The sequence below is a fragment of the Gopherus flavomarginatus genome, chromosome 16, assembly GCF_025201925.1.
Source record: "Gopherus flavomarginatus isolate rGopFla2 chromosome 16, rGopFla2.mat.asm, whole genome shotgun sequence".
Lineage (NCBI taxonomy): Eukaryota > Metazoa > Chordata > Testudines > Testudinidae > Gopherus > Gopherus flavomarginatus.
Window position 1 is genome coordinate 18,429,188 of NC_066632.1, and position 15,232 is coordinate 18,444,419.

Genomic DNA, 15,232 nt, shown 5'->3' on the forward strand with positions numbered 1-15,232 from the left:
CAAGTTGCGATTGAGGGGCACCGGTAGAGCAGTGACTGGGGAGCCCAGGGCTGAGATACCAGGGGGCTGCAGGTTGGGATTGAGGGGCACCGGTAGAGCAGTGACTGGGGTCAGAACTTAGGGGTATCAGTGGAGCGCTGGTGGGGACACATGCATGAAGCCTGTCGCTATCCAGCCCGCTCCAGATCTAATAGTAAATATTAAGTCCCCCCTGATTCCCAGGGCTACAGGAACTCTTCCAGCCGGCTCTGCGGTGGGTTTGTTCGGGAGCTGTCCAATGCTGGACTTCCCAAGGGTTCCTGGGTCAGGAAAAGCCGGAAGGTTTGTCTAGATGAGAAAAGACCAGCGCTCCGGGTGAGCCTGCTCCCGTCAGCTACCTCGGCCTGACCTCCTGTGACCTCTGTCAGAGCTATGCAATCCCAGCAATAGGGAGCATCACTGTCTGTGCGTAGCCAATGGATGTGAGCTAGGATACCAGGGTTCTTTTCCTGGCTCCAGGGCGAGCTGGGGGGAGATAAATACACATTTAGCGTATGTGTAGTAGTACAGGCTGGGAGTCAGGACTCCTGGGTTCTATCTGCAGCTCTGGGAGGGGAGTGGGTTCTTATGGATTAGAGCAGCTGTGGGTGGGGAAATCAGGTTGTATTTCCAGCTCTGCTACTTGGAGGGTGACTGGGGCCAAGTTACTCTCTGCCTCAGTTTCCCCTGTTGTCTAAGGGGTTACTGACACGTCCCCAGGGGGGTTGCCAGGCTAAAGTCACTGCTGGTGGTCAAGTGTTTTGAGATGTGTAGATGGGGGAGGGGAAAGGGTGTGTGAGTGGGTTGCTGGGCTCCACACCTGGTGCTTCCCGGGCGTCAGATCCAAGAAACCCTTCCGCTAAAGTGGCAGCCTGTCCTGCAGTGCATGCTGGAGGCGGCATGCTCAGGGGGCTGACAGGTGCACTCCCTATAGGGGCTGGCTGCCCTGTGCTGGGGGCGGGGGTGCTGGAAGCTGCATGCTGAGGGGCCAGAGTGCATGCTGCGGGGTGGAGGGGGGACTGGGCCTGTATTCACTCTAGACTCTGGGAGCCGCATGCTTTGAAGAGCAGGGAGCCACGGACTTGTGTGCGGGGGGTGAGGCTGAAGTACATTTGCTATAGGGGCCAGGCACCCTGGGGGGGTGGCTGGGAGGTACACTTGCTATAGGGGCCAGGAGCTGCACTGTCGGGGAGGGGTTGGGAGCCAGGTGCTCAGGAGGGTCCCTGAGGAGCTGGACACTTGGGAGGGAGGGGAAGGTGCACCGCTGTAGGGGCTGGGAGCTTCTGCTTGGGGAGGGGGGTGCGTTTGCTATACAGGCTGGGCGCTCTGGCGGGACAGGGAGGTGCACCAGCTGAGCTGCATGCTCTGTGTGTGTGTGCGGGGGGAGAGGACAGACAGTTATACCTGCTACAACAGCTGGGAGCTCAGGGGAGGGCGGGGTGGCTGGCAGGTACACCTGCTAGAAGGGCTGGGTGCTCGGGGGAGGGCTGGTGGGTACACCTGCTAGAAGGGCAGGGTGCTCAGGGGGTGGCTGGCAGGTACACCTGCTAGAAGGGCAGGGTGCTCAGGGGGTGGCTGGCAGGTACACCTGCTAGAAGGGCAGGGTGATCAGGGAGTGGCTGGCAGGTATACCTGCTATAAGGGCAGGGTGCTCGGGGGAGGGCTGGTGGGTACACCTGCTAGAAGAGCAGGGTGCTCGGGGGAGGGCTGGCAGGTATACCTGCTATAAGGGCTGGGTGCTCGGGGGAGGGCTGGTGGGTACACCTGCTATAAGGGCTGGGTGCTCGGGGGAGGGCTGGTGGGTACACCTGCTAGAAGGGCAGGGTGCTCCGGGGAGGGCTGGCAGGTATACCTGCTATAAGGGCTGGGTGCTCGGGGGAGGGCTGGCAGGTTTACCAGCTGTAAGGGCCGGGTGCTCGGGGGAGGGCTGGCAGGTACACCTGCTAGAAGGGCAGGGTGCTCGGGGGAGGGCTGGCGGGTACACCTGCTATAAGGGCTGGGTGCTCGAGGGAGGGCTGGCAGGTATACCTGCTAGAAGGGCTGGGCACTGGGTCCCTGGAGCAGATTTTCCCTTGGCTCAGCTGAGATGGATGTCTGACATCTCCTGGATTATTCACCTATTGAGCTAGGGGCCCTGGTTGTCAGGGCTTCAGTCCTGGCCACCCCATGTCCCAGGTGTCCTGGGCACCCTGGGCCTCAGCCCAGCCTTGGAGCCCTCCCTCTCCATTGGGCTGGACTGTCTTGCTCGGGGCTGTCCGGCCTGGCGGGAGACACCGATGTCCCTGGTCCCTGCGGGAAGCTGGCTGCTGCACACTGACCCGGACACGCATGTATTCAGGAGAGGGCAGCTCACGATATGTCTCCAAAGTTCAGAGAGCTGGGTATGGGGTGCTCCCACCCCCCTGCTCCTGCGCCAGGCTCAGTGGCACCTGCAGAATCCCACTCACCCCAGAGGGAGCCTCGGCCCTACCCTTAGACCGGAAGCTTTGACCGATGAACCACATTTACTCCTGGTGCTTCAAACTGTACAACCACTGGGATCTAGCCCAGCTCTAGGAGGGGCATGGTACCTGGAGCCGGGGGTTAGAGCACTGGGCCTGGGAGTCAGGATCCCTGGGTGCCCCCCGCCCTTGTCTGGGAGAGGCGTGGTACCTGGAGCTAGGGATTAGAGCATTCGGCCTGGGAGTCAGGATCCCTGGGTGCCACCCCCTTGTCTGGGAGAGGCGTGGTACCTGGAGCCAGGGATTAGAGCACTGGGCCTGGGAGTCAGGATCCCTGGGTGCCACCCCCTTGTCTGGGAGAGGCGTGATATCTGGAGCCGGGGGTTAGAGCACTAGGACTGGAAGTCAGGACCCCTGGGTGCCACCCCCTTGTCTGGGAGAGGCGTGGTATCTGGAGCCGGGGGTTAGAGCACTGGGACTGGGAGTCAGGGCCCCTGGGTGCCACCCCTTTGTCTGGGAGAGGCGTGGTACCTGGAGCTGGGGGTTAGAGCACTGGGACTGGGAGTCAGGGCCCCTGGGTGCCACCCCTTTGTCTGGGAGAGGCGTGGTACCTGGAGCCGGGGGTTAGAGCACTGGGCCTGGGAGTCAGGACCCCTGGGTGCCACCCCCTTGTCTGGGAGTGGCGTGGTACCTGGAGCTGGGGGTTAGAGCACTGGGCCTGGGAGTCAGGATCCCTGGGTGCCCCCCCCTTGTCTGGGAGAGGCGTGGTACCTGGAGCCAGGGATTAGAGCATTCGGCCTGGGAGTCAGGATCCCTGGGTGCCACCCCCTTGTCTGGGAGCGGCGTGGTACCTGGAGCCGGGGGTTAGAGCACTGGGACTGGGAGTCAGGGCCCCTGGGTGCCACCCCTTTGTCTGGGAGAGGCGTGGTACCTGGAGCTGGGGGTTAGAGCACTGGGACTGGGAGTCAGGACCCCTGGGTGCCACCGCCTTGTCTGGGAGAGGCGTGGTACCTGGAGCTGGGGGTTAGAGCACTGGGACTGAGAGTCAGGGCCCCTGGGTGCCACCCCTTTGTCTGGGAGAGGCGTGGTACCTGGAGCCGGGGGTTAGAGCACTGGGCCTGGGAGTCAGGATCCCTGGGTGCCACCCCCTTGTCTGGAAGAGGCGTGATATCTGGAGCCGGGGGTTAGAGCACTAGGACTGGGAGTCAGGACCCCTGGGTGCCACCCCCTTGTCTGGAAGAGGCGTGATATCTGGAGCCGGGGGTTAGAGCACTAGGACTGGGAGTCAGGACCCCTGGGTGCCACCCCTTTGTCTGGGAGAGGCGTGGTACCTGGAGCTGGGGGTTAGAGCACTGGGACTGGGAGTCAGGACATCTAGTGGTTGGAATGGGAGAGTGGGACTCAGGACATTGGTTCTAGTCCAGGCTCTGGGAGTGAATGTGGCTGGTGATTAGAACAGGGGGCTGAGTGGGTCCACCTTTGCTGCTGACTTGCTGTGTGGCTTTGGGAGGGTCACCCCATGGCCCGTGCTGAGACCCCTCCTCTGTACAATGGGGCTAGTGATGTTGCCCCACCTTGCAGAGCGAGGGCTTGTTTGGGGGCTGAGTCTGATCTGCAGGGAGGTGGGAGGGCAAAGGTGCCGGAGAGGAAGAGCAAAGGAGGACAAAGCGCCCACCCCAGTCAGAGCCAATGGCCTGTTCTTAGAGCACCCAAGCATTAACCCCGGGCCACATCCTGCTCTTGTCCACACCATGGAAAATCACCTAAGTAAAACCTTCCTGAGGGCCTGACCCAGAGAGCACTGAGCACCAGCACTGTCTCTGAGGCCAATGGGAGGCAGCAGGGCTCAGCGCCTCTCAGGATCAGGCACTAGATGAGACAGAATCAGGCCCAGAATCAGCAGCTCCCCATCATGAGCGTACCTGGGACTGACCTCATCAAACTGGCTTCCTGGTGGTGGGGGGCTCTTTCAGCTGGGAGGACCTTTAACCTGGTGGCTGCTTAGCGGTCATACAAGAGTGCAGCCTGCCCCAATGGCCATGAGCTGCTAACCTCTCCTGCCCTGTCCTGTAAATACACCCGAGCTCACCTCCGCCATGGGTATTCTCTGTACGTGTTTGTACTTCGGGCATAATTTTCTACCATGCCGTTACTCTTTGTTTCTCAAAACTGGTTATTATCTGAACAGCTCCACATTCCGATGCTGAACCCAAACTGTGCGCATGTAAAATTGAAACTAAGGAACTAAGCAAAAGAACTACGTGAAGGACAAATAAAAAACAAAAGAGAATTAAAAATGGTTTCTGTTGTTGTTTTTTCCCCTGGCTTTGGAAATAATTTTTAAAAGGCCCCCAAAAGGAAAGAGACCAATTGAGAGAAAAAGACTTCATATGGCAAGACAGGAGAGAGAAAAAGGGATTTTTTTTTTAAGGAAAAAGCTCATGTCTAATTGTAACCCTTGCTCGGGAAAGGGAGGGAGGTATAATTGTTAGAGCAGGATATTTTTTTGTAAGTATATCAGAAGCAGGAAGCCTGCCCCCCAAAAATCAGTAGGGCCACTGGATGATCAAGGTGCAGAAGGAGCACACAAAGCAGACAAGGCTGCTGCAGAGAAGCGAAATGAATTCTGTGCATCGGTCATCACTGCAGATGTGAGGGAGATTCCGACCCCATAGCCATTATTTTGTAGGTGACAAATCGGAGGAACTGTTCCAGATTGAGATGTCAATAGAGGAGGTTTTGGAACAAATAGATAAATGAAGCAGTAATAAATCACCAGGACCAGCTGGTATTCGAAGGAACTCAAATGTGAAATTACAGAACTGCACCAGATGACTGGATGGTAGCTAGTGTTATGCTGATTTTTTTAAAAGAACAGTATTATCAAACACCTAGATGAACACATGTTGGGGAAGAGTCAACGTGGCTTTTATAAAAGGAGATCATCCCGCCCCCATCTATTAGAATTCTCTTAGGGGAGGTATGTGGCCAAAGGTGATCCAGTCAATACAGTGTACTTAGACTTTCAGAAAGTCTTTGCTAAGGTCCCACACCAAAGACTCTTAAATAACGTAAACTGTCCTGGGGAAAAAGGTAAAGGACCAGTAATTGGTTAAAAGATAGGAAACAAAAGAATAGGAAAAAATGGTCTTTATCACAATGGAGAGAGCTAATTAGCAGGATCCCCAAGGAGCTATACAGGGACCTGTGCTGTTCAACATAAATGACCTGGGAAAGGGGTTGGGGGGGAGGAGGGGGATGAGGTTGCAAAATTTTCAGACAATAAAAAATGACTTGACAGTTCAGGCCAAAGCTGGCTGTGAAGAGTTACAAAGGGAGCTCACAGAACTGGGGGCTTGTCTACATCAGAAAGTTGCAGCGCTGGTGAGGGAGTTACAGCGCTGCAACTTAGGAGGTGTACACATCTGCAGGGCACCACCAGCGCTGCAACTCCCTGTTTGCAGCGCTGGCCGTACTCCCGTTTTGTCTCGGGTGTAGAGGATCCAGCGCTGGTGATCCAGCGCTGGTAATCAAGTATAGACACTTACCAGCGCTTTTCTTGACCTCCGTGGAATAAGCAGGTATCCCAGCATACCTGAGGAAGCCTCTGGTAATCAAGCTGGTCTCCTTCCCCGGCTTGCTCTCGCGTTCCCCAAACCCCGAGCAAGCAGGTCTCCTTCCCTGCGGTTTGCAGGGTGGTTCGGGGAACGCGAGAGCAAACCGGGAAAGGAGACCAGCTTCGCCGCGGTTTGCTCTCGCGTTCCCCGAACAAGCAGGTCTCCTTCCCTGCGGTTTGCAGGGTGGTTCGGGGAACGCGAGAGCAAACCGCGGCGAAGCTGGTCTCCTTTCCCGGTTTGCTCTCTCGTTCCCCGAACCCCCGAGCAAGCAGGTCTCCTTCCCTGCGGTTTGCAGGGTGGTTCGGGGAACGCGAGAGCAAACCGGGAAAGGAGACCAGCTTCGCCGCGGTTTGCTCTCGCGTTCCCCGAACAAGCAGGTCTCCTTCCCTGCGGTTTGCAGGGTGGTTCGGGGAACGCGAGAGCAAACCGCGGCGAAGCTGGTCTCCTTTCCCGGTTTGCTGTCTCGTTCCCCGAACCCCCGAGCAAGCAGGTCTCCTTCCCTGCGGTTTGCAGGGTGGTTCGGGGAACGCGAGAGCAAACCGCGACGAAGCTGGTCTCCTTTCCCGGTTTGCTCTCGCGTTCCCCGAACCCCCCTTGAAGCCGCCCAACAGCGCTGCAGTGTGGCCACATCTAACACCACTTGCAGCGCTGGTTGCTGTAAGTGTGGCCACTCTGCAGCGCTGGCCCTATACAGCTGTACTAATACAGCTGTAACAACCAGCGCTGCAAAATTGTAGATGTAGACATGGCCTGGGTGACTGGCAACAGAAGTGCAGCTGACATTCACTGTTGCTAAGTACAAAGTACTGCACACTGGAAAACATAATCCCAACTGTCCATAGAACATGATGGGTCTAAATGAGCTGGGCCCACTCTAGGAAGAGATCCTGTGGATAGTTCACTGAAAACATCCACCCAATGTGCAGTGGCGTCAAAAAAGCGAACAGACTGTTAGAAACCACTAGGAAAGGGATAGATAATAAAACAGCAACTCTTATACTGCCGCGCTAGGAATCCATGGTACAAGGATACTTGCCTACTGTGTGCAGTTGTGGTTGCCCCAGCTAGAAAAGCTAGCTTAGAGCAAGGAGCAGCAAAACTGATGAAGCATATGGAACAGCTTTTGTATAAGAAGAGATTAAAAAGACTGGGCCTGTTCCACTTAGAAAAGAGCCGAGTAAGGGTGGATATGAAGATGATAGACGTCTCTAAAATCCTGACTGGTGTGGAGAAAGTGAATAGGTAACACATAACACAAGACCCAGGGGTCAGTCAATGAAATTTGCAGGCAGCAGGGTTAAAACTAATATAAGGAAGTCCTTCTTCACACAGCACACGGTCAACCTGTGGAACTCACTGCAAGGGGAATGTTGTGAAGGTCAAATGTACAACTGGGTTCAAAAAATAGTTACGTTCATGGGGCATCAATGGCTATTAGCCCAAATAGACAGGGACGCCGCCTCGTGCTCTGGTTGTCCCTAAACCTCTGACTGCCAGAAGTTGGGACTGGATGATGGGATGGCTAACTTGAAATTGCCCTGTTCCATTCATTCCCTCTGAAGCACTTGGCACTGGCCACTGCTGGAAGACAGGTGACTGGGCTAGCTGGGCCATTGGCTGGCCCCAGTATGGCTGGTCTTAGGCGCTGGGAGTCAGGCCTCCTTGGCTTTATGCCCAGCCTAGGGAGGGGAATGGGGTCTTGTGGTGAGGGCAGCGGGGTGCGGTGGGGCAAGACACACATCTTTACTACTGAGAGCATAGGGCATTAATCACAGGGCTACGCCTTGATCAACTGGCCATTTCCTAGTGTCATTGTTGCCTAGGCCGGGCCTCCCCTCTCCAGCCAGCAGGTGCCCTGTTGCTCCTCTCCTAATCCCTTGGCAGCAGCGCTGGGCCTGGGATCAAGCTCAGGGCTGGCTGTACCAAAGGCCTCCTGGCTGCGATGGAGACACAGGAGAGGGCCTGCCATCATTGACCCCAGGATATTAATGCCCTTGAGCTGTGAGAGCAGGGCCGAGAGTAGGGGACCTGAGAGCTGGAGGCATTTCTGTGCTTGGTCAGCGCTGAGGAGGGGACAGCAGGAGAACCCCAGAACAACAGCAACAAACCCCCTTGCCCCAGCGCCAGCAGGAGATGGAGGCTCCCCTCAGTGAGAACAGTGGAGGCCCCCCCACCCCAGTGAGAACAGTGGAGACCCCCACCCCAAGTGAGAACAATGGAGGCTCCCCCCCAATGAGAACAATGGAGGCTCTCCCTCCACACTGAGAACAATGGAGGCTCCCCCCCCTCACCCAGAGAGAACAATGGAGGCTCTCCCTCCTGTTATTCCCAGTGGAGGCTGCTGGGGGCTGAGCAATTTTGAAATTCGGAGCCATGGCCCAGCTCTGCCCTCACCCAGGGCTGCCTCCCGCCATCACCCCCAACCCAGGGGTCTGGCTCCAGCAGCCCAGGGCATGGGAGCTGACTGCCCTTTATACGGACATGAAAAGAACTTTGAGATATGAGGCATACAAATCCTCAGCCAACAAACTCCCTGCACTATCCCATCTTACCCAATGAGATACCCTTGCTGACTCTTCTCAGCCAGTGCGTTACCTGGACTGTTCCTCTCACCCCAATAAGCTCCCTGCACTGTCCCTCTCAGCCAATGGACTATGCAGTTGCCCCTGCACTGGCCCATGCCTCATCCCCTAAAGTGCCTGGTGCTTCTCCATCACACGCTGTCTGAGCTCGTCTCAGGCTGGCCGGCCCCAGTGTCCCCCAGCCAGTGAGCTGGGGTGTGTGCAGGGGTGGCAGGCATGAGATGCTGCTCTGAGCTGGGGGCTCCCCATGGGGCTCCGGGGCTCCCCATGGGGCTTCAGGCCTCCCAGCCAGAGCCGCTGCACCGGAGAGGGCCCCGGTCGGCCATCAGATCTCCTACACCCCACCTCCAATAGGAATCTATCTGCTGAGGAGCTGGAGAGTCACTAGGACTGAGCACTTGCCCCTGTGTTTGCAGGGAAGGAGCAGTTGCCAGGATCACAGTGGCTTGGAGTGGTTCTTGCAGCTCTGATCCTGACTTTGCTTCCCTGGGTTTTATTTTCTTCATTTTCCAGGAATTTCAAAACTGATCAAAGGAAATACTTTACTACCCAGTGTGCGCTTGGCCTGTGGAACTCCCTGCAACAGGATGTCACCGAGATCAAGAGACAATGGTCCCTGCTGGCCTCGGAATCTGTGAATCTAGAGGGATTGGACATTGGATCTATTTATGTCGATCACAAGAACAGCCAGACTTACTAGGAATATACAATGAGACCAAACCTTCGGGAAGGGTTATTAAATCGCCTGCTTCAGGAATGAAGCTGATCACTGACCATTAAAGAGCAGGATTAGACCTTCACGGGGGTGGGGGTGGGTGATTATCATCCGTCTGCTATAGCAGGGTTCTTATCCCTTCCTTTGCAGCCTCTGGTGCTGGAAGACTGGGCTGATCCTGTCTGGCAGAGCCTATTGTTCCCTCCCGCACTCCATCCCCAGCACAGAGGTGCAATGAGCAGCAGGCGCTGACATGAGATCAGTTTATTGATTGACATGAGATGTTTGGTGCTCCGGACAGCCAAAGCTGTGGTGACGACGGGGGCTTGTAGAGGGCTGAGTGCAGGCGATGACAGACACACCGGGCAGGGCTCAGCCTCCTGCACCGCTGGACAGGGGCAAGGGCAGCCAGGCATGCAGCACTGCCGGGCTTGGGGCACAATGCATGCTCACATCCCAGGCTTGCCCTGGGATCAGCAGATCCTGGGCCCAGCTTGGCCCATTTGTCCTGGGACCTGGCTGAGGACAGCAAGAATCTTGTAGGGTTAAAGACCCTGGTCAGACCCAGGGTGAGGGGGAAGCACTGGGGTTCTGCTGCAGGAGGTTCCCATGTAGCTGGGGAGAAAGAGGTGTCCCCCTAGGTGCTGCGCTCCTTGGGCTTGTCCACACTAGCACAAAGGTGTGTTTAAACCATGACTGACAACATGCTTCAAACTCTCAGTGTGAACAGGGCAGGTTGTAGCTTCACCACGTGTCAGTTGGGTGAGGGGAGTTCAGGGGTGGCCTGGCACAAGACCCAGCCATTCCTACACTCCCGCTCTGGTCTAATGCAGGGTGTGAGGTCCGGGGCTGGGCGGGGTTGTGCGAGGGGGGATCTCACCCTCTCTGGACTCTGCCTGGAATTACATGTCCATGCCCAGCACTGTCAATCCTGCCCAGGATCATTGTGTTTACTGTGAAATGCCCCATTTGTGCTGGGCTGCCCCATTCACCATGAGCCAGGAAGGGCTGGTGGGGCCAGATTTCAGCCTTTACCTTCCCACTCCAGGGCGTCTTCTCTACAGCAGTAAAAAAAAATCACAAACATCCAAACAGCCATTGTAATCTTAGAAAACACTCATTAAATCCCCCATCCCACCCCAGTGATCTTCCTTCTTCCTTCCTCCCCGCCGCGTCGCCCTGCCTCTGTCCTCGAAACTCCACTCACACCTGGAACAGAGCGCCACCTACAGGAGGGTATTAACACAACAAACATTGGGGTTGGGACCCACACTATGAACCCACAAAAGTAAGGCAATCAAAAGCCAAGCTGCCTCCCAGTTCACCCTGCTGCTCCTCCCCTTACAGGCACATGCCCTCCCATTGCCATGGCTACTGAACACCAAAGGCCATGCCCTGTAACCTCAACTCTGCCCATTTCCTTAGTGTGCACACACCTGTTCCCCAGACAATGGTCCCTCAGCACTAGGGATTGGGGAGGGTTGGGACAGTCACTGGCTGTGCTGGTAGGGTGATTCAGTGCAGAGCTGAGAACAGAAGGGGTGAGGGCAGGGTGGCATCACTAGGGGCAGAGTTAAGGCTGCCATAGGTGGTAGGGAGGTGTCCAGCCTGAGTCAAACAATGTCTACCCTTAGAGCCCAGAGGGAGAGCCCCAAGACCCAGCCTGAGCTGAGGTTCAGACTCCAGGGCTCATCTGCTCCTTGGCCTGGCTGCTGGGGCTGCCCAGGAGGGGACCAGTAGCAATAAGTGTGGTGGTGGCATGTGTGGAGTGGGCACCTGTCTCCATTTTATCCCATAGGTGCCACATGGAGCCGGAGTTCGGGGGCAGCTGAGATGAGCCAAAAAAGAATCTTGTGGATTTAAAAAGTGGCTCTCGGGGCACTCTCGTAGGGCAGTGCAGTGGCATCCCCTGGTGACCACGTGCATTATGAACGGGCCACTCGGGACAGTCAGTCTAAAGCTCCTGTGTCCATGGAAAAACATCGGCATCTGCTAACGGGAGAGCTGTGAGCCAAGCCCAGAGGGGTCAGTCGAGTCCCACACCCATTACCACGCCCCTGGGCAAACAAACTCACAGCCCACGGGATTCCCATGCTCATGAAGCTGTTCCTCATGCTCGGTCCCTTTCCAAATATCAGCCCTTTCCTCCTCACTACCCCATGTTCCACCCTGAGCAACTCTGCTCCCGGCACCTGGCTGGTCACACCCTCCAGATCCTTGTGTGTTTCCTGTCCCCGCCCAGTGACCGCAGAGCCAAGCCAGACCAGGCAGCTTTTAACTTCTCTTCCCTCTGCCTGTGCTGCCAGCCCCAGTATCTGGGTCCTCTTGGAATTCTCATCAGTTTTGTTGATCAGTCTATCTTCAAACACACCCACTCTCTCCCTGCTCTGTCATATGGCAGCACCATGCACTATTCAGCTGAGGTTTGCTCGGGTCAGCCTGTTCAGGTTAGATTTAGCTGGGATTGGTCCTGCTTTGGGCAGGGGATTGGACTAGATGACCTCCTGAGGTCTCGTTCAACCCTAATCATCTATGATTCTATGATTCCTGCCCCAGCTTCCCATGGGTTCCTACCTAGACACTTGCAGGAGCCTGCTTGCCTGAGGAGTCCTTTGGGAGTATATGCACACTCTGCTTCTCTGAGGACAGTCCTGGCCTTCCATTGTCTTCGCTTTTAGCACAAGCTCCTGTTGATTCTTCCTCTGCACAAAATAGGCCCAAGGAGCATGAGCACGGGGTTCAACATGGCCTGCTCCAAGGTGCAACCCCACCCCACACAGGACGTTCCCAATGCAGCCTGTCCCATGGATCTCCACGCTGCAGGACGTGCCTGAAGTGGCCGGCTCCAGGGATCTTTGCCCTACAGGACGTTCCCAATGCAGCCTTCCCCAGGGATCTCCACACTGGAGGATGTGCCCGATGTAGCCTGCCCCCGGGATCTTTGCCCTAAAGGACGTGCCTAACGTGGTCTTCCCCAGGGATCTCCATGCTGCAGAATGTGCCTGACGTGGCCTGCCCCAGGGACCTTTGCCCTAAAGACGTTCCCAACGTGGCCTGCCTCAGGGATCTCCACACTGCAGGACATACCCGACATGGCCGGCTACTGGGATCTTTGCCCTACAGGACGTGCCCGACATGGCCTGCCCCAGGGATCTTTGCCCTACAGGATGTTCCTGATGTGCCCTTCCCCTAGGGTGACCAGATGTCCCGATTTTATAGGGACAGTCCTGATTTTTGGATCTTTTTCTTATATAGGCTCCTATTACCCACCACCTCCTGTCCCGATATTTCAAATTTGTTGTCTGGTCACCCTACCTTCCCCAGGGATCTTTGCCCTATGGGACATTCCCAATGCAACCTTCCCCAGGGATCTCCACCCTGCAGGACATGCCTGACGTGGCCTGCACCAGGGGTCTTCGCTCTGCAGGACGTTCCCATCGTGGCCTGCCCCTGGGATCTCCATGCTGCAGGACGTTCCCGACTCAGCCTGCCTTAGCGTGCCACCTTCTTCCCGTGCAGACAGAGGTTGCCACGGAGATGTGACTGTGTAGCGGTCACTGGGACATGACTTTATGTGGGTTGGACACTGTTCTCATGAGTACCAAGGGATCTGGGCTGCCCTGCACAAAGCTCTTTGAGCCAGACTGCCCCCCTGGTAGGCCCTGATGCCAAGACATAGGGCCAGGGGCTTGTGCCTCCTCTATCCAGCATAGCCCCTAACATAGGCTATGGAGCCCTTCAGTGCTGCCCTAAGTGGCTCCCTTGTTCCAGGGACCTGATAGGGCTTTTCAGAATGGAAGGGAGGGGGCAGGTCCCCAGTCAGAGCCACGGCAGACCAGTCCCCCAGCCCAGTGTTCTGAGTCCCTCCCCTAGTGGCTGAGTCATTAAAGAGGATAAAAATCTAGTATCACTTCCAACTAGGGGCCATTATCCTGTTAGCTGAAATGGGGCTTCCAGTGCTTTAGAATCCCAGGTCCAATACTCAGTGGTGACCACAGGGGGCCAGGAAGGCCAGGAGCAAATGCAGGTGAGATGATTTAGGGAAGCTGTCCACGTACAGCTGATATGCAGTGGTGTTGTAGCTGTGTTGGTCCCAGGATATTAGAGAGACAAGGTAGGGGAGGTAACATCTTTTGTTGGACCAGTTTCTGTTGGTAAGAGAGAGAAGCTTTCCAGCCACACAGGGAAGGCAGTTGAGGGGGATAGTTAGTGGGTTACAGATTGTTGTAATAAGCCATAAATCCAGTGTCTCTCGTCAGTCCATGATTTTTAGTGTCTAGCAAAGTTAGGAATTTAAATTTCCACTTGTCTTTAAACTCATCTTTTGAAGGGGTTGTGCAGGTTTCTTTTGAGGATGAGGACTGAGAGGTAGCATTGCCACCTTTCTAATTGCCTGTAACTGGAATCCCTGCCTCTCCCCCCAAGGCCTTGCCCTCTTCGCTAGCTCCTCTCCCTTCCTGCCCGCATGGCTCACTGGATCCTCTCAAGGAGCCTGTATGCAGGTAGGAGGCAGTCACGGTTGATGAGGGCCTGGTGTGGATTAACCCCCGCCCTGCGGTAACTAGACTTTTAGTTAGGGTGCCATTTAGGGTTGTCAAGTCCCCTTTTCAACTGGACTTTCTGGTTGAAAACAGGACACCTGGCATCCCTAAATGGCACCTGGACACAGAAGCCCACAACCAGAGTGTCTGGGTAAAAGCTGGATGGGTGGCAACCCTACTGAGAGGTCAGATATAGAGTGATCATTTTGTGAAAAGTGTTCATCCACAGGTGACAGGATGTTCTTGTCTTTTATCATTTTCCTGTGTGAGTTCACTGGAGAGCGTAGTGATTGTCTGGTTACACCCACGTCATTGTTACTGTGGCATCTAGTGCACGGGATGAGGTGCCCCACATGTTATGATCGCCTTCTATGATGTTATGATTGCCTTCAGGAAGAAAGTCTCAGAGGGGTAGCCGTGTTAGTCTGGATCTGTAAAAAGCGACAAAGAGTCCTGTGGCACCTTATAGACTAACAGATGTATTGGAGCATAACCTTTCATGAGTGAATACCCACTTCGTCAGACGCATGTGGTGGAAATTTCCAGAGGCAGGTATAAATATGCAGGCAAGAATCAGTCTAGAGATAATGAGGTTAGTTCAGTCAGGGAGGATGAGGTCCTCTTCTAGCAGTTGAGGTGTGAACACCAAGGAAGGAGAAACTGCTTTTGTAGTTGGCTAGCCATTCACAGTCTTTGTTTAATCCTGAGCTGATAGTGTCAAATTTGCAAATGAACTGAAGTTCAGCAGCTTCTCTTTGGAGTCTGGTCCTGAAGTTTTTTGCTGCAGGATGTGATAGGATAGCTCACCTGCTTAGAGCATGGTGCTGATAACCCCAAGGTTAGGGATTTGATCTCTATATGGGCCATAGTTGCAGGATGGCTACCTTTAAATCTGCTATTGTGTGTCCAGGAAAGTTGAAGTGTTCTCCTACAGGTTTTTGTATATTGCCATTCCTAATATCTAACTAGGTCCACTTCCTAGACACCACGATACAAATAAGTGAGTCAGGTTAACACCACCCTATACTGAAAACCCACTGACCGCTATGCCTACCTTCATGCCTCCAGCTTCCATCCCAGACACACCACACAATATATCGTCTACAGCCAAGCACTAAAGTATAACTGCAATTGCTCCAACCCCTCAGACAGAGACCAACACCTACAAGATCTTCACCAAGCATTCTCAAAACTACTATACTCGTGCGAGGAAATAAGGAAACAAGTCAACAGAGCTAGATGTGTACCCAGAAGCCTCCTGCTACAAGATAAGCCCAAGAAAGAAACCAACAGAACTCCATGGCCATCACCTACAGTC

At 55.2% G+C, this 15,232-nt stretch overlaps 1 protein-coding gene and 2 long non-coding RNA genes across 8 annotated transcripts in view; 1 reads left to right on the forward strand and 2 right to left on the reverse strand.

Moving 5' to 3' along the window:
- Positions 1–1,672: 1,672 nt before the first annotated feature.
- LOC127035754 (uncharacterized) lies at positions 1,673–2,588 on the forward strand. Of its 2 annotated transcripts, none has more exons than XR_007769919.1 (3): positions 1,673–1,820; positions 1,865–1,908; positions 1,953–2,588. It is a non-coding gene; the product is annotated as an uncharacterized LOC127035754 (long non-coding RNA). The 2 variants fall into 2 exon arrangements; XR_007769918.1 differs by having other exon boundaries at positions 1,673–1,776.
- A 248-nt stretch (positions 2,589–2,836) lies between these two features.
- On the reverse strand, positions 2,837–4,741 carry LOC127035744 (uncharacterized). Of its 3 annotated transcripts, none has more exons than XR_007769906.1 (4): positions 3,791–4,741; positions 3,551–3,630; positions 3,311–3,470; positions 2,837–3,150 (listed from the first exon to the last, which is right to left on the reverse strand). It is a non-coding gene; the product is annotated as an uncharacterized LOC127035744 (long non-coding RNA). The 3 variants fall into 3 exon arrangements; XR_007769905.1 differs by having other exon boundaries at positions 3,551–3,710; XR_007769904.1 differs by lacking the exon at positions 3,791–4,741 and having other exon boundaries at positions 3,551–3,784.
- A 4,881-nt stretch (positions 4,742–9,622) lies between these two features.
- Positions 9,623–15,232, reverse strand: part of PPP1R1A (protein phosphatase 1 regulatory inhibitor subunit 1A) — a 61,524-nt gene continuing 55,914 nt past the window's right edge. The window contains exons 6-7 of one of the 3 annotated variants that reach the window (XM_050926006.1): positions 11,974–12,075; positions 9,623–10,599 (exon numbers count right to left, since the gene is read on the reverse strand). In XM_050926006.1, coding sequence (XP_050781963.1) covers positions 10,577–10,599; positions 11,974–12,075 — 125 coding nt within the window. In that variant the 3' untranslated portion in view covers positions 9,623–10,576. Of the gene's footprint in view, positions 10,600–11,947; positions 12,076–15,232 lie in introns of all 3 variants that reach the window. The other 2 variants (XM_050926005.1, XM_050926007.1) reach the window with 2 other exon arrangements.